Raw genomic sequence first — 23,747 nt, 5'->3', positions numbered from 1 at the left:
AGAACCATGGGAAAATGCACCTAGAGCCCGGGAGAGCCCCAGCGTACCAACCTTGAGCGGGTCCATGATGACAGTAGGCACGAAGTTGAGGAAGATGTGGTTGCAGTCGGTGCGCACGCTGGTGTTGTTGAACGCCACCTCCAGCTCATCCATGGCTTCCAGGAGTAGTCGCTCACCCTCGTTCTGCAGGTACTCGAAGGAGGCTTCCTGCCAAAGGAGTGAGGCCAGCCTCAGGCACGGGGCCTGCGCCTGGCTGGTAGGAAGCCCACGTTCCCCACCTGCTGGTGCGTCTGGGCGGATGCAGAGGGCAAGAAGAAACTGAGGCTGCGTGTCCTAGTCAGCCTGTTGTCTTCTGCTCCCTGATGCTCTGACATCCGGGGCTGTGGCATCAGGGAATGCTTGGGAGACAGCTCAGCAGACAAAGGTGCTTGCCGCCGAGCCCTGATGACCTGGGTCTGATCTCTAGAACCCACACAGTAGAAGGAGAGAACTGACTCCCTCAAGCTGTCCTCTGACCTCCACACACGTGCCGCGATACTCCCGCCCCCAATAAATATATGTGTAAATATAATTTTTAAAATTGTTTTTTAAAATCCATCAGTGGCAGATTTGATTTTTTAAAATCACCCACACACACACACACACCTGCACAGTGTGTCCATGGGCGTGTAAAGAAATGGAAGGCATCATGAACGGGTCTTTGTTCACATAGAGCATGGTCCACAAGTAAAACACCCTGAAACATCAGAGCTCTGGGCTCTGAACCCCGTTCCCCAGGCTGCCATGGCGAGTGCTTTATCTATTGAACCATCCATCTCCCCTCCCCTTCACCTGACTTTAAAATGATTTGTAACGGTATTTGAATTTTCACAATGTGATCACCCGTGGTCAATCTGCAAACAAGAAATTCCCTGAACACACCGGTATCTTCCCATCCCTTCAGCTCTCTTCTCACACAGAAAACATCACAAAACACAAGAATCTGACTGAAGTGCCCCTGGCTGGGGTGTCTCTGATGGCAGGGCCTATGTGCTGAGAACACTTTCTGATCCCCAGCAAGCAGGGCCCTAGAAGCTGAGCACACCTCCCAATCCCCAGCAAGCAGGGCCTATGTGCTGAGCACACCTCCTGATCCCCAGCAAGCAGGGCCCTAGAAGCTGAGCACACCTCCCGATCCCCAGCAAGCAGCCCAGGTGCGGACTTGGGGAAGAGGAGGCCAGAGCACGAGGAAGGAGCTCAGAGCCGGGTGGAGCCACCCCATGCCACCTTACCTTGGTGATCAGGTCCGAGTGCCGGATGATGGCGCGGATGAAGAACCTGTGGTCGGTCACCTCCAGACCTTCCCTCACTTTGGCGGCACCCAGGTAAAGGTGCATCTTGTGGTTGGCACAGGGCACAGCGGTCAAGTCAAAGTTCCGCATCCGGCTCAGCTCCAGCTGGAAAGCCAGGGCGGGCTCCAAGTGGCGATAAATCCGGTCCTCTGCAAACTGTAGGCCGGCCAGAGAGAGGACAGTTCATTTGACTCTGCGAGGACACGCCTGAACAGGCTCCATGCTGCCCACCCCTGGTACTCAGAAATGACCCATTCACTGTAAAACCTCATCATGAGCAACCTCCGAGGCTCAAAAGATTTAGAGGTCACAAGCATTCTAAGACCGACTCCTGGGTGCACCCTGCTTGTCCCCAGGACATTCCAGAGCCTGGCTGCTATCTGTCTTCAACTTCTGAACACGGGCCGGGCGGTGGTGGTGCACGCCTTTAGTCCCAGCACTCGGGAGGCAGAGGCAGGCAGATCTCTGTGAGTTCGAGGCCAGCCTGGGCTACAAAGCGAGTGCCAGGAAAGGCACAAAGCTACACAGAGAAACCCTGTCTTGAAAAACCAAACAAAGGGGGCTGGAGAGATGGCTCAGAGGTTAAGAGCACTGCTTGCTCTTCCAAAGGTCCTGAGTTCAATTCCCAGCAACCATATGGTGGCTCACAAACATCTGTAATGAGATCTGGAACCCTCTTCTGACCTGCAGGGATATGTGCACTCTATAAATAAATAAAAAAATTAAAAAAAAAAAGAAAGAAAGAAAGAAACTTCTGAACACAGACTTCTTTATAGAAATAAGTCTCCCAAAAAAATCAACTGGCAGTTTTGGAAACTGAACTAGAGAGAAACTGAGAAGTCTCCCCTCCTGTGGGATGGTCTGTATGTCAAGTGTGTTGCTGATTGGTCAATAAATAAATCACTGATTGGCCAGTGGCCAGGCAGGAAGAATAGGCAGGACAAGGAGGAGAATGAAGCTGGGAAGTGGAACGCTGAGTCAGAGAGACACTGCTAGCCGCCACGATGAGAAACAGCATGTGAAGATGCCGGTAAGCCACGAGCCATGTGGCAAGGTATAGATTAATGGAAATGGATTAATTTAAGCTGTAAGAACAGTTAGCAAGAAGCCTGGTACGGCCATACAGTTTGTAACCAATATAAGTCTCTGTGTTTACTTGGTCGGGTTTGAGCGGCTGTGGGACTGGCAGGTGAGAGAGATTTGCCCTGACCGTGGGCCAGGCAGGAAAACTTTAGCTACACTCCCCTACATCCCCCACAAAAGGATGCTGTTTAACTGAGTGAAGCAGAGCCTGAATCAATCAAAACGCAAAATGCTGAGTTTTGCTGGGCTCTTGAATCTGTGCCGGGAGTGACACCACCTGCTCTAGATAGGACTCCAAAAGGCCCGGGTACCACATGTCTTAGGGTGATGAACCGTAACAGACTTGGTGACAGTGTGACAACCACGGGTGATATCTAATCAAACGGTTGTAGCTGTGCTCCAATATTTATATATAAAGCAGGCAGCTGGGAACAGCACCAAACTCAAATCTTGTCAAGTGAGTGGGAGTCCTGTGTCAGAGCTCACTGCAGGAGACGCAGCTCCTGCTGGCGGTGTAGATCCAGGGAAATGTGAGGGTCCACACCTCAGGCTCTGAGCATGCCTGCAGGGCTGGGGTGTGAAGGATGCCCATGGGGGACAGTGTCAACATTTCACTCATACCTCGTCTCTCGCTCTGAATGTGAAGAACTTGGGGAATTCTCTCTGCAAAAAGAAATCCGTGTAAGAGGCGGTTAAGTCAAGCAAGACTCTGAACCCCTCCTCTGCCTATTTTGTGATTATTAAAGACGATTCAGTCTACTTCCAGAATGAGTCATCCGGAAAGATTTTTCTAGAAACTAATTGCTTCTACCCTCACCCTAGAGATTAAATATCAAATACCTGGATTTGGAAAACAGAGAAGACAATGAACTGAGGTTTGGGACTAACCTCTTGGGCAATAAGGAATGTGATTCTTCGGAGTCCATAATCCACAAGGATGTGTTTCTGCATTAAAAAAAATCACAGATACAGTGGAATATTATTTGGTCAGTAAAGGCCTGGAGTCCTGATGCATGCTGCTATGTGGATGAACCCCACAAGCATACTAAATGCAAAGAGCCAGTCAAAAGACCGCCTAGCAGGGAACACTCAGAATGAGCAAGTCTACAGCAATGGTCAGCCTGGACTGGGAAGAAGGCTCTGAGAGGGCTTTGGGTTCTGATTTTCAGAGAGGCTGTCCTCTAAAGCTGACAGTAGTACCAAGGCCATGCAACTCGGTGAGCATTCTTAAAAACCATCAAATTGTACATTTTGTGATTTTTTTTTCTTTTTTGTAGTAATGGGATTTGAACCTAGCACCTGTAGTTTGCCAGACAAGAGCTCTACCATTGAGCTACATCCTCAGTCTGAATTATACACTTTCAAAGGTTGTGTTATACACTAGGTGACCTATAGCTTAACGAAGCAAAATGCTGTATGCACTACAAGTTAGGAGATGTGTGCAAGAATGTGGACTGCGACCTATGTACGGAAAATCCAAGAGCAGATGGAACTCCGTCAGGACACAGCCACACTGTCTTCTGGGAAACCAGGAGCATCCACTTCTGCTCTGATTGCTGACCAGCAGAGCGAAAATTCTTCAAGCTATATCTACACACGATATATAGTTCTTTAGATCTAATTAAACAAACATTATATAAAATAATTATATAATAATTATATAAATAAATAAACATTATATAAAAGAAGTACAGAATTGCTCCCAGCTGCTCCCCAAATGGAGCAAGTAAGACAATATACAGGCTGGGCAGCGGGGGCACATGCCTTTAATCCCAGGACTCTTGGCAGCTAAGAGCACTGGCTGCTCTTCCAGAGGACCCAGGTTCAATTTCCAGCACCCACAGGGCCACCCACAACCACCTTTAACTACAGTTCTAGGGGATCTAACTCCCTCTGAATGCACGTGGATGTGAGAGCACATGAGTGAATGCACGTGGATGTGGGAGCATGAGTTGAAATGAATATATGAGAATGTGTACAGACATGCTTAATGCAAAAAGTCTCAATAATAAAAATGTACACACGCCCACCTCGCTAGGCACAGACCCTTCTAGCCTGTATCTCTCCAGTGCATCAAACCTAACACATAATCGCTCTGCTATCATGCCAAGCCCCCTGGAGTGGCTCCTCTCCATACTGAACCCATGATACACTGTGGGATTCCTTACTGCCCATCCTTGCAGAGATGAGCCTCCCACCTCTCCTTACCACCCTCCCTAGATAAGAACCCCAAGAACTGCTGAGCTGCATTTGATGTGGCCAGGGGTCAGGCAAAGTAGCCCCCAGTTCAGAGGTCCCTTCACATAGTGGGGCATCAGCTGAAAGCCCAGGAGCACTGTCACCTGGGTCAGGAAGAGATTAGTGGAGGAGTGGAGATAAGATCCTCTCACCCTGCCTGGTGGAGGGGGCTGTGGGTTTGTTTTAAACCTGCTTTCGGAGCTCAGCAGGTAAAGGCACTTGCATCCAAACCTGACAATGTAGGTTTGATCCCCAGGGCTCACATGGTGGAAGAAGAGAAACAACTCACACACGTTGTCCTCTGACCTCCACAAACACATAAATAATGGCAAATAAATAAATAAACCTGCTCAGATGTGTCTGCATTTGAAATGTTTCCTTCAGTGAACAACCTTAACAGCTGATGAAAGAGATAAAGGCTAAACACGTCCACAAAAACAACGTCCCCGGTTAACGGAACTCAGCACCTGGCATTCTTTCTCTGAAAGCACCAAGAAGCGTCCCCTGAAGGGCGCCTAGCCCAGTGGAGGGGAGAGGTCCTTCCTACAGGGACAGTGTAGTAAGGACACATGTATACGGACAGACAGATGGAAGGTCAACAGCTGGAACTCCTGACATGAGGTTAGACCAAGTCAGGAGGGTCGAGGACTGATGTTCAGACAGTCTGGCTGGCGGAATCTCGGCATCTCATTTCACAGATAAAGAAACCGAGGCTCAGAGGGGAGTAACCGGCCTGAGGTCACACAGTGATGAACTCCCGCCCGCCTGGCAGTGCCCTACCCACCACTCTGCTCACCCCTGTCTGTAGCTCTAAGTCTTGAGCAGACACAGCGGCCGGCCCTGCCTGAGGACATCTGCAAGGGATAGCCGCCACAGGCTTGCACATACCTGTGACCACACCAAAAGTTCCCATTTCCCTCAAACGATTTCTTATCTCTGCTTCTAACTAGGCAAGTGTGTGTAACCTTGGTCACTTAATCACTAAATCATCCTGGGAGAGAGAGAGAGAGGCTCTCTTCCTGCATCACCGCTGAAGACGCTGAGGTCCATACATTCAGCTACCTCTGCACAGGGCACTGGTTACAAGGACTAGCAGAGTTAGAGCGGTCTGTGCCTCCGAAACTCCCCCAGCCCACCTCGGGGGCTCAGCACCCCCCCACCATGCCCAGCCCTCCTCCTGAAGGAACCTGTCACCTCCATGGTTACCGTGGAAACCTGTTCCTCTGGTATCACGGACACTGACAGGCTTAGTCCCTTGCAGTGTGAAAGGCATGAGGAGGTGTCGCCTCTAAGTGATGTCACTGGGTCCTGGAGACAACACCCTTGGAGGGGGTCAATGGTCTCACAGGAAGGGTCAGTTCAGTGAGGGGGTGGTTATACCAAGAGCAAGTGCCGCCCCCTCCTGCTCTTGCATGTGAGGCAGCGGGGCTGTGGTGAGAACCAGACACAGTTGCTGGTATAGCCTCCAGAACTGTGGGTTACACAAGCTTTAAAGAAAAAAAAAAGGATTTGATTTATTTCACGTACATGAGTGTTATGCTCCTGTGTATATCTGTGTACCACAGGGCTATGGACGGTTGTGAGCTGTCATGTGGGTGCGGGGAATCGAACCTGAGTCCTCTGTAAGAATAAGAGCTCTTAACTGCTGAGCCTTCTCTCTCGCCCCCCCATAACCTTTTTACTTTCTTCCCAGCCTCAGGTATTTTGTGATAGCAACACAGAGCAGGGGACGACAGCCTGTCCTCTGGGAATACCTTGGACTGCACAAAGGTACGGAAAATCGGCACCAGCGCCTCGTCCTCCAGGTGGTCGGCACACTGGATGGCCACATTCAGGATGTGGATGGGCTCCTCTCGAAGGCTCTGTAAGAGAAAAACCGAGGGCTGGGGGCCAGAGGGCGGGGCCACAGCCCGCCCCTCCCCACTGCCGCACACTATCCACTGGGCTTACCTTGCCATCGTCCTCAGAGTACAGGGAGGTGCGGGCCTTACTGAAGAGGGGGGTGTCTGTCGGCACGTTGGCAAAGCAGGAGATAACTTCATCAAAGTTCCTGGGGGTGTGGGACAGAGGAGAGCTGAGGGACTCCTGCCTCAGAAGGATGTGGTCGGTCCTTGCGGTACAGCTGCATGCCAGAACTTGGGCTCCTATCTTGCCACGCCCCTTAGGACCACAGACCAATCTTTCCCATCACTCCCTAAGGGGTCTGTAATTCTTAACTGCTGTGCCTGGGTCTCTGGGAGCCCCAAGTGTTCATGAATGAATGGCTGGGGGTCAGGGAAGGCCATGCAGCTCCTCCACCATACCTGGTGAACTCTTCAAATCTCCTGAAGGCGACCATGGCCCCCATGCGCTGGCACAGTGGGGAGAAGCCACTGTCCATGAAGAGTTCTGTACTGTGCCTGAGCAGGTCGGGGTTGGAGATGCTGATGGGCATGGCCATCCTGCAGGGTGACAAGAGACAGAGGCTGAGGCAGCTGCCGCCGCCGGCTCGGGCCCAGAGCTCTTCTTGTGTGGGACGCTTTGGGAAGCCGGAGCAGGATAAGAGCCTTCCCTAGGTGGGGTCTGAAATGGGGACTACAAGGGGAGACTGCAGTCAGGGGCAGGTGCTGAGGGGTCGCATCAGACTCCTGGGGATAAGGAGTAGACGAGGAGAAACCACTCCATACCGGTTGGGGTGGGAGGATGGCAGCATGAACTGGAACTCCACCACGCAGGTGCCATCTGGGAGCTCCCGGTGCTGTAGGCTGTTCAACTCGTAGGCGATGTAGCCTCTCCGCACATACACCTGCCAGGGCAGAAGGACAGTGGGCATTCACAGAGACCAGCGGGTTCTGAGCGGGGAAGGGCTGTGTGCACAGGACCTCTGCGGGCTCTCTAAGCTGCATGATGGGGGATTTCTCAAGAGACTAACAGCAAACGTTTCAGCCTTTGGGAGACATCGTTTCTGCCGCAGTCCTAGATTCTGCTGTTGTGGCATGGAAGCCGTCATGAAAAAGTGAGTGTCTGTCTGTGTTCTAATAAAACTTTATTTAAAGAAGTAAGTAGTGGCATAGTCGGCCCATGGGCTACAGCCTGTCAACACCTCTCTAACAACAGAAATGTAATACGAGCCACATAATTTTAAATTCCTAGTAGCCACTTAGGAAAAAAAAATCTTTATTTTCTTTCCCCAGACACCCCCGAAATTTTCATATCAACATGCAATCAATGTAATAAAGTATTGGGGTGTCTTACATCCTTTCTTGCACACTAAGTCTCTGGAGTGGTGTGTAATTTATACAGCACACAGGCTCAACGCGGACAAGCCACACTTCAAGCGCTCACTAACACAACTGAGTGGCGGCCATACTGGCCCACGCAGTCCTAGACCTTTGCAACCTAATGGTGGGAATCAGAGAGCCGTGGGTAGCATGGCGGCGGGCCTCCGTGCTGTCCGTGGGAGGCTGCTGCGGGAGCTCGGATTTAGGGCAGATTCCCACTTTTCTTCAATAAAGTTCCTGGGGCCTAAACACCTTGATGCTCCATAACGGACACGTGCTTTTAGCCTCACAGTTCTGACGTTACCACACACCAGGCAGAGGGTGACGGAGCCCAGTCCCCATTAAAAAACCCGGATGCTAAAACCACCTGGTGTCTCGTGAGCCTCCCAGGTGTATTACACTGCACACAAGTCATCACTCTCTGTGATCCCCCTCCGAGGAGACCTCGGGAGACCCGCCCTGGTCCCATCAGCATCGCCCTTCCTGTCTGCCTTCCATTCTGTGTGCCACACGATACTTGTGACCATGATAGCCTGAGTCCCTGTGTGCCCTTGTAAATCACTGAACTGGAGTGTGCTTGGGGAACCCCAACCCATTTAGGGATTAAAAACAAAACAACTCTGTCCTGTCAAGAGACGGAACCTAGACTGTACATTCCCAGTGCTCCTGAGTCACGAGGGAAAAGCTGAATCACGTTCAGTCAACGTGCCTGGTACAGAACCGGAACATATGGAAGTACATCCTGGAGCCACAGAGGCAGCTCACTGGGTAAAAACAAATGCCGTGCAGGCCCGACCCCTTGAATTTGACTTCCAGACACCGTGTAAAAAGCCAGACGTGGTGGCCCACATCTGTCACCCCAGCATCCCTACAGTGAGAAAGGAGGCAGAGACAGGAGACCCAGCCAGAAGAAGCTCAGAGTCTAGTACACAGCCTGGCGGCAGAAGTGAGAGACCCTGCCTCAAAAAGACAAGGCGGGGGCTGGAGAAATGGCTCAGAGGTTAAGAGCACTGGCTTTTCTTCCAGAGGACCTGAGTTCAATTCCCAGTACCCACATGGTGGCTCACAACCATCTGTAATGAGATCTGGTGCCCTCTTCTGGCCTGCAGGCATGCATGCAGGCAGACCACTGTATACATAGTGAATAAATAAATTTTTAAAAAATCTACTTTAGCCGGGTGGTGGTGGCGCACGTCTTTAATCCCAGCACTCGGGAGGCAGAGCCAGGTGGATCTCTGTGAGTTCGAGGCCAGCCTGGGCTACCAAGTGAGTTCCAGGAAAGGCGCAAAGCTACACAGAGAAACCCTGTCTCGAAAAAAAAAAAAAAAAAAAATCTACTTAAAAAAAGACAAGGTGGAAAGGGAGAACCACACCTGAGCAGGTGACCTTTAACCTCCATGAGTGTCCCCATGGTACCTGCACACTCTTAAACTCTCTCTCACACACGCACACACAATTTTAATTTAACTAAGTAAAAGTTTTTAAATGGTATATCCTAGAAAAAGCCCTCACAGACACAAGTAGGAATTAACACTTGTCAGAATCATGTCTGATGGGGTGTGCTGGCCTTGAGAGTGGGGCCTCAGAAGAACTCCTTATAAAGTGACAACTGCCAGCCCAGGGTCCCCTGCGGCTGCCACGTGCTCAAAGGCACAAATCAGTCTCCATGGCAGACCTGGCATGGGGTGTGTGTGTGTGTGTGTGTGTGTGTGTGTGTGTGTGTATGTGTGTATGTGTATGTGTGTGTGTGTGTGTGTGCAGGGGTGTGATCCATGGAATCTAAAAGATGCAGGAAAAGGTAGGGGGCTCATGGGGAGCGGAGACTTCAAGTTTGAGGGTCAAGAGTGAGATAAAACTATCAGTCACCGGACTCAGTCCAGCGTTAAGGAAGGGTCTGAGGACAGGAGTCGAGCCTCCTATTTGCAGAGGTAGAAGCAAGCGGCATTCCTGGGAGGACCTGAACACCTCTGGTCAGGGAGCCCAGCGGATGCTCCACCACCAGAGAAGCCCTTCCCTGCCCCAGGCAGCAAAGTCTTTCCGAGATGCCGAATACTCATGAGTAAGAAGTCTGGACAAGGTGCCTCTGGCTTGGCACTGGGGTGTGGCATCGAGCTGTGCCCTGTCTGGAGGAGCCTGGGATGCCACAGGGCACGGCAGTATTCCTGGCATGGACTTTGCAAGCAGACAGATAAAGTGTGAATCCTGACGCTGTCTCTGGCTATGTGGCCTTGAGAAAGTCACCTCACTGCTCTGAGCTCAGTTTATTTCTCTGTGAGAGGAGAATAGTAACCCCCTTCCCTGGAGAGAAAAAGTCACGTTTGCAAGGTGTGCCGCTCAGGGTCGGGCCACAGCTCAGGGTCGGGCCACAGCTCAGGGTCGGGCCGTGCAGGCGGGCGGGCAGCAAACACTCTGGACGGCCTGCTCCTGCGTACCTCCAGCGACGCCATACAGACGACCTTGTTATCGTGGTAGAAGAAGGTTGGCAGGACGTCGAATATAGTTGTTTCCGAAAGTATTAATTTCTACGGGAAACAGAAGGGGCCAAAAAGCAAACAGAACATGAGCGGGTCTGACCCAGGAGCTGGGCGAGGGCAGGAGGCACAAGTGGGCTGTGTCTCAATCACTACTGCAGTCAGTGTCTTCCAACGCAGGGGACTGACTCCTTTGCACACAGCCTTGGGAGATGGGACAGTGCAAGGGTGGGGGGTGACTGTGCCCAGGGCAAATGCCGATGGGTGCCTAGAAGTTTACAGTAAGCCAGGGCCCAGGCAAGAGCCTGGGAAGAGGAGGCCAAGTGTCTCACCCCGACCCCCACGCAAAGGGCCCATGCCTCCTGGAATGTTCTAGAACACCTTAATTCAAACCCTGTACTGGTCAGGAACGCCTCAAGCCTGTTGCCCCGTGCAGCCCGTGAACAGGTTTCCACGCCTGCAACTCCCAGAGCGTGCAGATGTCCCCTGGGACCATCCTAGCCACCCTGAACTTTATGTCACTGAACGGGGGGGGGGGGGTCCTTGAGGGTAAGGAAAACCCACGGTCCCAGAGACTCACCTTGAGGTTTTCTGGGCAGAACTGGTGGCCGTACATGTCGATGGCAGACAGGAAGATGGATTCCACCTGGTTGTGCCGCAGCTCATAGGAGGGGAGGTGGGAGGCGATCAGGACCTGTAAGGAAGAGAGAGGAGAGAGGACGGAGAGGAGAGAAGCTGGGAGGTGAGAGGGACGGACACACACACACACACACACACACACACACACACACACACACACACGGCAACACGCTTTGAGACCCACCTGCCTGGCTCTGAGGGCCACTTTGCAGTGCTCGGCCCTGCTCAGCTGCGTCAGCTCGTTGAGGATGGAGGTCAGCTCGTCTGACAGGGCAGGGTCTGGGCCGCAGAGCTCGTCCTTCAGGGACAACGACAGAACCCAGGTTGGCTTTGCTTTACCCAAGGGGATCCGGCCAGCACTTGGCCGGTCGCGGGTGGGGGTCTAACCTCAACTCTCTGGATACATCCAGCCAGCTTTGAACACGGGTATACGTCACTCATTCACTCACACGTTCGTTCGCTGACTCATGTACCCTCACATCTGATGGGAAAGGCAACACAGCAGAACCCTTTACCATGTGGGGGGGGGGGGCAGGAGGGTGGTAAGTGTGTGTTGGTGAGCACGCACATGTGCACACACGTATGTGGGAAGAAGACCAGACCACCTCATATGTCTCCTTCCACTACTCTCCACTGTATTTTCTGAGTCAGGGTCTCTCCTGAACTTGGAATTCAGAACTCACTGATTGGCTGGTCCCCTAGGAAGCTTGCCTTTGGGATCCCTTATCTCTGTCTCCACTGGGATCACAAGTGGGCCACCACATCTGCTGGCTTTTTCTGTGGCTGCTGGGAGTCCAAACTCTGGTCCTCACACATGTACAACAAGGTTTATCCACTGAACCACCTCCCTGGCCAGGCGCGCATCCCTTCTGCCAAGCGAGGAGCTAGTCTGCGGCAGGCTGTGCTGTGTGCACATGGCCCCCCGTGTTCCCCCTTGTGTCTTCACTCTGAGAGGGGCTTGGAGGACAGCTCAGAGGAGGGGCTCCCTACACAGCCACTGGAGACAGAGCTGGGGTGGGAGGAAGCAGGTTTGCTGAGCCACTGGCCTCCACCACCCGCATCAGCCCACACTGTCCTCTAAGACACCTTGCTACCTACAGAGTGGGCTGAGTCACCTCTCACCTATATGCATGCCTTGTCCCGGTCAAAACAAGCGCTCGCTGCTCTTGTAACCCCAAGAACAGCCTGTCACTGTCTCCCTCTCAAGTCCTAATAGGATCAGACAGCTGTCCCCTTCCTGCAAGGAGAGCACAGAGCTCGGACGCTGTCCAGCAGCTAGGCTTTCTAAGAGGTCCAGCATTCAAAGAGTACTTTGTACGGGCTGGAGAGCTGGCTCAGTGGTAAAGGTCGTTCAATGTTCTTGCAGAGGACCTGAGTTGCGTTCCTGGCATCCACATCAATAAGCTGTAACTCCAGTTCCAAGGGATCTGATGCCCCTCTTCCGGCCTCTCTTCCTGCCTTCAAGCATGCATGCGCACATGTGAGCACTGAAACACCAGGTCACAGCCTTCCACACACAACAGCTCAAAACACCCTTTCCTTTCTTGTTCACGTCTAAGAAGCAACCGGGACCCTACAATTTTGATGACAGCACTCTGTTCTGTTTTCCTCGTCACTAACATCCTATGACCGCTGAACAACACTGAGAACCAAGACCAGGAACGGAAGTTCATTCGGGGGGAGGGGGGTCATCGCTCCATCGGGAAGTCCCCGATGCAAGTGACGGCGACACTTAAGTTGATCTATATTGCCATCCTGACAGGATCTAGACTCCACTAGGAGACAAAGCTCTGAGCCCGTGTGTGAAGAAGTATCTACATGAGGTTAACTGGGGGGGGAACCCCATCCTGAATGTGGGCAGCACCATTTCCTGCTGCAGCCTTGGACTGAACGTAAAGAAGAAAGTGAGCTGAGCGCCGACATTCATTTGTGTCTGCCAAGACTTCTCGTCATGATGTGCTGTATGCTCAGGAGAGCCACAGTGACCCTTTCCTTCTTAAGTGGCCTCTGTCGGCCAAGTCACTAATCCAGCTCCCTGAGCACCAAACTGCATTAGGTCTGAAAAGTCTTTATTTTCTAACGAAAAGAATCAAAAGCTGGAAGGAACCGTGGATCTCATTGTGCCGTCACTGTAACATGGAGGGGCCATCCCACTGGTCTCTCCAGGCTGGATTCTGAGGCACGTAGGGAACTCATGCCCAGGAGAGTCAACATGCATACAGGAGCCAGCAGCATCAGGATAACCCACAGACCAGACCTGTCTGCCTGCCCGCCTGCCTGCCTATCTGTCTGTCTATCTATCTATCTATCATCTATCTATCATCTATCTATCCATCATCTATCTGTCTGTCTATCTATCTATCTATCTATCTATCTATCTATCTATCTATCCATCCATCATCTATCTATATCTATCTATATCTATCATCTATCTATCTATCTATCTATCTATCTATCTATCTATCTATCTATCTATCTAGACACAGTTCTCACTCACCAAATAGCCCTGGCTGGCCTAGATCTCACTATGTAGACCAGGCTGGCCTCAAACTCACAGGGAGTTTAATTCAGAGTGCCCACCACCACACCCAGCTCTGACCTGAGCCCACAGATCAAACGGAATCTCTTTGGGCATAAGTTTCCAGTCCTAGCTACATATTACAGTCCTTTGAGGAACCCCCGACCCCAAAATGAATTATGAAAAACTTCAAAACTGTACAAGTAATGAGACCCTGTGCTGAAGGCTCTTGTGTCAACCTTGAGCCCCTCACTGCTGGACTTTATCATATTTGTTTGTTTGTTTGTTTGTTTGTTTGTTTGTTTTTGGTTTTTCCAAGACAGGATTTCTCTGCGTAGCTTTGTGCCTTTCCTGGAACTCAGGCTGTATCCCAGGCTGGCCTCGAACTCACAAAGATTCGCCTGCCTCTGCCTCCCAAGTGCTGGGATTAAAGGTGTGCACCACCACCGCCAGGCCTGGACTTTACCATATTGGTATGGTTGCTTTTCCTTTAAAAAGCAAATTATCACAGGGAAAGTCTTCAGTTGTGAAAGACTGCTAATTACCTCTCTGCGGTCTGCCAAAGGACGGTGACAACAATCCACATCCCTTGGCGTTGGAGAGAACTTAGTCATAATGGCATATGGTGATGCACTTCTCTAGTCCCAACTGCTTGGGAATGTTAAGTAGAAGAATCTCTTTAGCCAGGAGTTCAAGACCAGCCTGAGCCACATAGGGAGCCCTAACGTCAAAATTAACAACAACAATAATAACCAAATGAATTTAGCATATGATCTTTAAAACTAATTAATATTTGTTCAAAGCCACCAAGAGGGTCTGGTACAGAGCAGGTGCTCTGTGTCACTGCCTGTTGTTACAAATAAAGTCACACCATAAACAGTGGCAACGTCAATCAGTTAGGTCAGAGACTAAACCACCTGCCAGTCTACGCTTTTGCTTCCGGCCCTTTCTAGAAAATAGTTGGGGACTGTTCTAGGGATGTGGCTTCGTGGCAGAGCACTTTACCTAGCAGGACTAGGACCCGGGTTCCATGCCAGAACTGAGAACAGGGGAAAGAAGAGGAGAGAGAGGAGGAGGGAGAGAAGGAGGAGGAAGAGGAGGAAGAGGAGGAAGAGAAGGAGGGAGAGGGAGAAAACACCGCCCCCGTCCCGCCCCGTCCCGCCCCGCCCCGCCCCCGCCTGGGGCGCTGGTCCTCATCTTACTATCAGCATGATCACCAGCTGGTTCTTCTTGGCCACCTGTGCATGTGAGAAGATGCAGTCCAGCACCTGGCTCATGTCCGGCTTGAACTGCTCCCTCAAGTTGATCACACACTTGTCATAGTGGGCTGTGGGGGAGACGAGAGACCCAGGAGGGTGAGGCTGGCACTCCCCCCTTGCCCTGCCCAGAACCTGTGGCTGGCCCCAGGGGTGGGTGGCATCTCTTGCCTTGCTGAAAATGATGCTCCACGCTCAGATACCGCCGCAGGAGGTCCAGCACCACAGCCTTCATGTAGCCGCGGGTCCCGCTGCGGTACCTGGGGGGAACCGAAAGCAGCCACGGTCACCGTGCCCACCACCTCCTGGACACCTAGATGTCTCAGCTAGAGCTATTATGGCTTTCAGAAGGGGAGCACGGGTACGGTGGCCCATGCCTGCAAGAGCACCTTCCTACAAGGACTTCTAGTTTGAGGGTGGCACTATACAGAGAGACCCCGTCTCGGAAAACCAAGAGCTGGGATGTAGCTCAGGGGCAGAGTGCTTCCCCAGCCATGTGTGCAAAGCCCTGGCACAATCAGCATTGCAAGAGGAGGAGGGGGAAAGGAGGGAGGAGGGGGAGTGGGGAGGAGGGGGGGCACACTCCAACTCCCCAGGCCTAGCAGAACATAGAGTGGGTTCTTAGTGCCAGCTGTGCAGGTCAGTGGAGCTATCTATGACTTGTTCATCAAACCGGAGTCCAGACTGGGCCGGCCCCCAGGACTAAGCCTCTAGACAAGCCCAGAAAGAAGGGAAACCTTAAAGAGTTGAGCTACTAAAAGAGGAAAGCCGATTTCAGCAGATTTTAAACACAAAACAAAAATTTCCAATGACCCATGTAACACATAAAGATGTTTTCAAAAGTTGAACTTGAAGATGTTTGCCGAAATACTTATTGTAAATTTCCCTTCCTTTTTGAAACACCATTCAATGCGGTATCCCTCTACATTTTGACTCTCCTATAATATTTCTAAACATGGGGGATGGATTTCCTTTTCACCCCTCCCTCCCTATGCTGGGAGTGGAAGCCAGGGCTCCACACATCTGCTCACGACCCTGGAGGGCCCAGGAATCACTTGCCTCTGGACCAGCTGCACGATACTTTGCGTGTTCATGAAGAAGACCTCACGGTCCGCCTTACGCTGCAAGGTGGCGGCATGGCAGTCCAGGATGGTGGCTATCTAGATAAGAACACAGCACAGGTCAGGACACTGCCAGCCACGTGATCATGAGGGACCCACCACAGGCTCCCAGGGAGGCCCCAGACTGCTTGTACTCAAAGACCCAAGCCACCTGGCCTCTTCATAACAGCCCTGTTCACCCCTTCAGTGTCTCTCTGGGGACCCAGGAGCTCAGAATGACGACAATCACACAAAGATATGAGTGGACAAAATGTTGCCTCCCTCCCCCTCTGACAGGACTCAGAGGAGGAAGGAATGTCCAGCAAAAGTGTGGGCGCAGGAACAGGAAGGGTTCCATCTTCATATTAAAGTTCATGTGATTGGCATGTTTCCTTTTAAAATTACTGTGGTGTGTGTATACGATGTATGTGGGGGATGTATGCACCATGGTGCATGCGGAGGTCAGGGGATAACTGTGAAACTGGTTGTCTCCTTCTACCCTTATGTGTGTTCTGAGGATCCCACTGAGATCTCTGTGCTTACTTGGCAAGAGTCTCTACCTGCTGAGCCATCTCACAGGCCCCCCAATAAAGGGATTTTTAATGAAAACTAAAACTAAAGCTTGCATTAACGAGAAAATTCGGGGGAAAGTCCCAAATGCATCCTTCTCTCCGTGAGGCCTCATTAGTTCTAGTGGGGGATGTGGGGGGGGGAATTCCTGCAGAGGCAGGTGGTCTGATTCCAGGAGTGTTAGCACCTAGCTTTAATCTGCCTTTTGTGATTGATATTTTTGTATCAATCCTCCTCCAGCTGTGAGGTATGCGCTCAGCGGGAAGCCAGTCACTCAAGGTGCCGCTATACTTTCCTCCCCTCCCCCCAACCCTCCCCTGGCAGCCACTAATCGACTTCCTTTCTACACTGATCGCCTGTTGCGGACACTGTGGTCTTTTGACCCGGCTCCTTTCCCTTAGCATAAGGCTTATCCGTGTGGGAGCATGAATCCCAACGCCACTCCTGACATGGCTGAACAACATTCCAACCTTCAGGAGCTCGGGATGTAGCTCAGTGGTGGAGTGCTTGCCCAGCATGCCTGAGGCCCAGCACTGCAAGAAACAAAACACACAGTTTCAACCTTTAGCGTTTGTTGACCTCTGGGAAGGGCCTGACTTAGCTTCTCAATCCACAAAGGTGTGTGGGGGATGATGGGTAAGGGCAGCCGGGAGGAATGGTGAAGGCTGACGGGAAAACGACCTTCCCAAACTCCACAGTGGAAAAGCAAGCTATGCAGGCCAGAGAGAATGAACACTTTTTTTTTCTTTTTTTTTTTTTTTTTTTGGTTTTTCGAGACAGGGTTTCTCTGTGTAGTGCTGCGCCTTTCCTGGAACTCACTCTGTAGTCCAGGCTGGCCTCGAACTCAGAGATCCGCCTGCCTCTGCCTCCCGAGTGCTGGGATTAAAGGCGTGCACCACCACCGCCCGGCCTAGAATGAACACTTTTATACCAATGGGACATATATATATACTGATGGTTTCCATTCCCAAGACACATGAGGCCCACAGCTAAAACCTGTGACCCAGGAACAAGGTTCTATAGCTAATGATTTGAGCCAGCCTGGGCTAAGGCAGTTAGTTCTGTTTGCACTTGTGACTTTCCCCCTGAACCTGAGCTGTTGGAGTGAGGCCTGGGGACTGGGGTGTACATCAAAATGCCTGACCCTTGGGAAGAAATGCTGGAGTTCTACAGTAAAAGCTAGAAGGAACCACGGGCCAACAACACTTGGTGCTGGCCCAGCTTAGGAGAGGTCGGATAAGGGAGTGAGCATAGGTGTGGCTGGCCGGAGCCGGCTGGGGCACACACCTGTTGGCTGGGGAACTGGCACAACACGGAAGTGATGTTGCTGGCATACTGGGCCATCACCCTGCGGACCGCCTTCTCCACAGGGGCCGGGATGCGGCCTGCCACACTGGTCATGATCTCCTGCAGCTCCAGGAGAGGTAGGGTTGGGTGCCGGAGCGTCATCATGAGCTTCTGGACCCACTCCTTCAGCTGCAGAGGGACAAGGACATCAGCCACCACGTCACATATGTGTGGGCATCTCTATCCGCCACGGGCGCCCTCCCAACTCAACCCACTCAGGCTACACCTTCCAGTGCAGAAGATCTAGGCCCAGCAGCCTCTGGGGCAGCCTGGAGTGGAGCTGCTCAAGTCATAGAGAGGCCCCTATGTCCCTCTCTGGGTAACAGACCACCAGCATGGCGTGGGAAAACAAAGAAGATCACGTGACAAGCTAATGTCTGTGGGGCGCTTGATTAGCGCCACGTAGAGTCCAAGGATCTTTCCTTACGCATATTCTTTTTCAGTTTATTTTTATTACTTTAAAATTATGTGACTGTGTTTGAGTCTGCGTGTGGAGTGTGGAAGTGAACACTAGTACCCTAAGAGGTCAGAAGAGGGCATTTGATCCCCTGGAGCTGCCCCACGTGGGTGCTGGGAACCCACCGGACTTGGGTCCTCTGGAAGAGCAGCACATGCTCTCAATCCCTGGGCCACTGAGCAATCTCTTCTCCCTCTTTATCTTTTTTTTTTTTTTTTTTTTTTTTTCCAGAGACAGCCACAGCAAGCTGGTAGAATGGTTATTCCCCCACTCACAATTGAAATGAAAACAGAGAGGTCATTTAAGTCACCCAAAGCTACTCAGCGGGTAAGAAACCCTCCTGGCTTGGCAAAGACCCTGTGCATACCAGGGTCTTACAGGCTTTTATTATTTTTTTCTTTTTGGTTTTTCAAGACAGGGTTTCTCTGTGTTGTTTTGGTGCCTATCCTGGATCTCGCTCTGTAGACCAGGCTGGCCTCCCTGAGATCTGCCTGGCTCTGCCTCCCGAGTGCTGGGATTAAAGGCATGCGCCATCACCACCCAGCTCTTACAGGCTCTCTTACCTTTACGCTGAAGATCGGCTCAGGCAGGCAGTAGCCACTCATGACATTGGTCAGATTTTCTAAGACACTGTGGAACACCTGGTGCAGCTTCTCCCCGAGGATGGGCAGGGTCTGCTGGGCAGGGAGCTCTCCTGTGAATGGCTGTGCCTGGAGAGACAGGAGGACCGGTCACAGACAGAACAGGGAGTTTGTGAGACATGAGGACACGGACAGACCAGGGAACCTGTGAGACACGAGGACTGGTCACAGACAGAACATGGAGTCTCTGAGAAACAGGACCGGTCACAGACAGACCAGGGCAGAAGACTGACCCCAAAGCCCACTAACCTACTCTGCTGAAGCCTGAGAAAAAACAAGAAATGTGCCATCCTCGGAATCCAACATTACTAACTTCAAGCCTGGGCCCAGGCTTTTCAAATCATCCCCTTTGCAAATGCCACAAATTTGGCAACTTACACTCCGAACAATTTTAGAGGCGGCTCTACTTTTATTCTGATTTTCCTTTTGATAAAGATTACCCCCCTATTCTCTTTTTTGGTTTTCTATGTAGGTCCCTGCCCTGCTCTGTCTTGAGGCAGGGTCTCATTACACAGCACCGACCAGCCTCCAACTCACATTTCTCATGCCTCAGCCTCCTGAGTGCTGGGATTGCAGGTCTGAGCCACCATGCCTGACTTAATTGATGCGATTCACCAATTTTTTAAAATTTATTTTGAATATAAGATTTATTTTAGTTGTGTCTATTTGGGGAGTTGGGGGGATTGTGGACATGCATGCAGGTGCCCATGGAGGCCAGAGGCATTAGTTGTGAGCTGCCCAACATGGGTGCTGGGAATCAAAACCCAGGTCCTCTGCAAGAGCAGCAAATGTTATTAATCACTGAGTGATCTCTCCAGCCCCAATATTTTATAATTTATTTACTCATTTACTTATTTGTTTGTTTGTTTGTTTGTTTCTGTGGCCCTGGGACTTGAACCTAGGGCCTTGGACATGTTACGCACACACTCTACCACTGAGCTATATGCTAAATGAAATCAGCTATCAACAAACTGGCAAGTACTGTATGATCCCTGCCATCCAAGAAACCCTGGAGCAGTCAGGTCGCAGGGAACAGTGCAGACTAGTGGCTGCCAGGGGCTGGGCGAGGAGGGAGTAGAAAGTTGGCATGTAATGAGCAGGGTTTTAGTTTTGTAAGAAAGTAAGTGTTCTGCGCAGAGGGGATGATTGCTCAACCAATGCTTAACACTCTGGCCAATTTCAAAATGGCAAAGGCAGGACTGGGGCGGGGAGCTGAATGGTAGATGATGCCAGGCATACAAGAAGCCCTGTGTTGTCTCCCCAGCATGTGGGGACACACACACACACACACACACACACACACACACACACACACACACACAGAGGGGGGAGAGAGAGAGAGGAAAAGACAGTAAGTTATATATATTCACACAATCTTAGAATCTGAGTAAAGTATGTATGTTAAACACATCAGTAGTGGTTCATTGTGACTAGCGGATCTTATGATCAGAATAGAAATGACATGAGTAATAATTAGTAATAAATATAGTCAAATTAATAATAGGGGAACTGGGTGCATGGAATATGAAAACCCTTTAGAGGATCTGTAATCCTGCAAATCTAAAGCTGTATGAAAGACAATATCTGGCTTATATAGCACATATTAACTGAACAAAATAATAATAATTTAAAGGTGGTCCCAGATAGTTCACAGAGCCAGGCATGATGGTACACACCTACAACGTGGGATGTGGAGACAGAAGGGCCTTGAATTCAAACCCAGACTGGGTTACATAGTGAGCCAAGGCCAGCCTGGGCTACACAGCTGGACCATATGTGTGTGTGTGTGTGTGTGTGTGTGTGTGTGTGTGTGTGTGTGTGTGTGTGTGTGTGTGTGTGTGGTGAGATAGCTCAGCAGGTAAATACAAGTCCGAACCACAGTAGGAGAAAACCAATTCCCCAAAGTTGTCCTTTGACCTCTACTCACACTCAATGGCACACACACACACAACAACAACTAATAATAATAATAACAGCAATAATTAATAAATTAATTTTTTAAAGCCAAGGGCTGGGGATGCAGCTCAATGCTGAAGTACTTGCCAAGCATGACCAAGACTTTGGGTTCACCCCCAGCACTGAAAGAAAAAAAAAAACAGCCGGGCGGTGGTGGCGCACGCCTTTAATTCCAGCACTCGGGAGGCAGAGCCAGGCGGATCTCTGTGAGTTCCAGGAGAGGCGCAAAGCTACACAGAGAAACCCTGTCTCAAAAAAAAAAAAAAAAAAAAGAAAGAAAGAAAAAAAAAAAACAAGCCAGCTTCATGGGCTGGGGTGAGAAATGAGCACACTCTTGTAAGGGTGAGAGCGAGCTGAGGCAGGTCCTCCCAGCCAGAGGGAACAGGCTCCAGGCAGGAGGCGTGTGTCACTCATGAAGCTGCAGAGAGGGACAGAAGGAAAGCCGTGAAGGTCACCGGGAGCAGCTCTGCCCTTGGGTCCTGGGAAGAACCTGGGCTTTGCTCCAGGCAGGATTGGAGGGCTGTGAAAGGATTGGAGAAGACAGGGGTGGCTGCGGGGGGGAGGGGGGGTTCCATGTTGCACTATCACCAGGGCTGAGTGTGCCTACAGACGACCTGGACAGGCCCAGGAACAGAGAGACTCCCGTCTGCTCCCTCTGAACGGGGTGACACAGAGGGAGCCTCTGGGCCAGCCAGAGCAGCGGGGACCACGTGTTACATACCGCGTGCACTTTGGAAGGGTCATCGAGTTCGAGCCTCGCCACCACGCAGCCGGCCTCCAGCACGGCCCCTGGACGCTTGATGTACCTCACCCGGCCACTCTCCTGCACGGTCAGGGCCATGATCATCTTCATCACCTGTGTGCAGAAAGAAGAACAGGTCCGAGTTCCCTGGTGCTGGCACCCAGAGTCACTCCAAACTAGGGACTGTGGAGCAGGTGACAGCAAATCTCTGGGTATCACTCAAGCACAAGACGAGAAACCTGTCATCTCTTCCAGACTGCGCACCAGGGGCGGGGCTGAGCACCAGCGGCGGGCCTGGGTACCAGGGTCGGGGCTGGGCACCAGGGGCGGGGCTGAGCACCAGGGGCGGGCCTGGGTACCAGGGTCGGGGCTGGGCACCAGGGGCGGGCCTGGGTACCAGGGTCCGGGCTGAGCACCAGGGGCGGGGCTGTGCACCAGGCATGGGTGCCATCCAAGAACCATCTCCATCTACAAGGCCAGCCAGGGAGGCGGGTGTATGTGCCGCCCATTTCACAGACACAGAAACTGCTGCTCCTTTTTTGATTCGTGGTGCTGGGGTGGAACCGAGGGCTTCATGCACGCTGGACAAACACTCTGCCACGGAGCTGCACCTCCAGTCCCCTTCTGACTGTTTTCAAAGGAGGCCCTCTCTACCAGAAACTGTTGAATCCTATTCCTCCAGCGGTGAGTATAAACTCAAGCACATCGCAATGACGCTGGCGGCCAGTGACAGATGATGGCGTGCCACAAGACTCTGAGGACGCTGGCCCAGTGACTGATCACCTAATGACACTACAGTCAGGCCCAAACTGTTTGTGGTGACGCGAGTGTGAATGGGCTGTCCCGCTACCTGTCTGGTAAAGCGCAGCACTCACACAACACTGGGACACCGTTGGTGGCGGCAGCCTCTTGCACCTCACGCTAGAAGTCACATCAACGCCTCAAGTGACTAAATGACACCTTCCAGGTTTGTGCAAAAACACTCTACAATGTCCACGTGGCAAAGAGGTTGTCCGAGGACACATTTCCCAGAACGCATCCCACTGCTGAACAACACGGGGCTCTCGGTTTCCCACCCCCCACCCCCCCACCCCCCCACCCCCGCCAGCTGTCTAAAACAAACATTTAACATCATGCCCAAGGTTGATGGCGCCCTCTGGGGAAGGGGGGAGGGAGCTGTAAAATGAAGCACCCGCTTGAAATCCACCCTGTAACTCACTTGCCTAACCCAGTGTCTGAAGACGCCTAAGACCTGAGATCTGTGGCCACGGCACCCACTGTGACCACGGCACCCACTGTGGCCACGAAATCCACTGAGGGCCACGGAACCCACTGTGGCCACGGCACCCACCGTGGCCACGAAATCCACTGAGGGCCACGGCACCCACTGTGGCCATGGCACCAACTGTGGGCCATGACACCAACTGTAGGCCATGGCACCAACTGTGGGCCACGGCACCACGCTGCTTCCTGCTCAGTGTTTCACCTCCTCCATCATCTCTGTGGATTCCAAAAACCGCCTTCCTGTCTCTGAGCCTTGGTGTCTCCATCTGTAAACTGGGAGCAAGTCCCCTCCCTCACAGAGAGTAACTGAGGTGGAGAGTCCAGCCTGTGCAGGAGGGCGGTTCTCCTGAAGGGCCACCCACTGTTCTCACAGCAGAGAGTGGAGGGCAGGCTTGCAGCTTGGCTCTGTGTGCCCTCAGGCAATAACATCCTTAGCCCTCCTTCCTGAGGCTGATCTGTTCATGCATACCACGGGAATCACATGTGTGCCCACTTCATGAACTTACTGAGGTTATAAAAGTAAAACGCTTGCCTAGTATGCTTTAGGGCTTAGGGTCCAGCCTCGGCACCGTAAAAATAAATAAATACCAAAAGTGAAGGTGCACAGATCAACACCCCTGGACGGGACGTCAGTGCTCAGTCAGTTCTGGCTTGTGGTTTTAATCACTGTCACCACCATTACTAAGCAGTTCTTACTCCTTCCAGGATCATGTGCGATCGGAGTTGTCTTTTAAAACATTCTTTTAATCCCAGCACTCGGGAGGCAGAGGCAGGCGGATCTCTGTGAGTTCGAGGCCAGCCTGGTCTCCAAAGAGAGTTCCAGGAAAGGCGCAAAACTACAGAGAAACCCTGTC

At 51.7% G+C, this 23,747-nt stretch overlaps 1 protein-coding gene across 6 annotated transcripts in view; it reads right to left on the bottom strand.

Moving 5' to 3' along the window:
• The window catches only part of Acacb (acetyl-CoA carboxylase beta), a 98,927-nt gene that overhangs the window by 29,366 nt on the left and 45,814 nt on the right, over positions 1-23,747 (bottom strand). For 3 of the 6 annotated variants that reach the window (XM_052755066.1, XM_052755068.1, XM_052755070.1), the window contains exons 18-35: positions 21,589-21,723; positions 18,834-18,980; positions 17,754-17,942; positions 16,937-16,999; positions 15,856-15,956; positions 14,968-15,056; positions 14,743-14,867; positions 11,207-11,320; positions 10,964-11,077; positions 10,345-10,434; positions 7,319-7,437; positions 6,956-7,093; positions 6,603-6,702; positions 6,407-6,514; positions 3,303-3,359; positions 3,036-3,077; positions 1,272-1,487; positions 52-207 (exon numbers count right to left, since the gene is read on the bottom strand). In XM_052755066.1, the coding sequence (XP_052611026.1) occupies positions 52-207; positions 1,272-1,487; positions 3,036-3,077; positions 3,303-3,359; positions 6,407-6,514; positions 6,603-6,702; positions 6,956-7,093; positions 7,319-7,437; positions 10,345-10,434; positions 10,964-11,077; positions 11,207-11,320; positions 14,743-14,867; positions 14,968-15,056; positions 15,856-15,956; positions 16,937-16,999; positions 17,754-17,942; positions 18,834-18,980; positions 21,589-21,723 (2,103 nt within the window). The remainder of the gene's footprint in view (positions 1-51; positions 208-1,271; positions 1,488-3,035; positions 3,078-3,302; positions 3,360-6,406; positions 6,515-6,602; positions 6,703-6,955; positions 7,094-7,318; positions 7,438-10,344; positions 10,435-10,963; positions 11,078-11,206; positions 11,321-14,742; positions 14,868-14,967; positions 15,057-15,855; positions 15,957-16,936; positions 17,000-17,753; positions 17,943-18,833; positions 18,981-21,588; positions 21,724-23,747) is intronic. The other 3 variants (XM_052755067.1, XM_052755069.1, XM_052755071.1) reach the window with 1 other exon arrangement.

Source organism: Peromyscus californicus, unplaced genomic scaffold, assembly GCF_007827085.1.
Source record: "Peromyscus californicus insignis strain IS unplaced genomic scaffold, ASM782708v3 Scaffold_2__1_contigs__length_46816999, whole genome shotgun sequence".
Classification (NCBI taxonomy): Eukaryota; Metazoa; Chordata; class Mammalia; order Rodentia; family Cricetidae; genus Peromyscus; species Peromyscus californicus.
The sequence above is the reverse complement of the archived record's forward strand: the minus strand, read 5'-3'. Positions and strand labels throughout refer to the sequence as shown.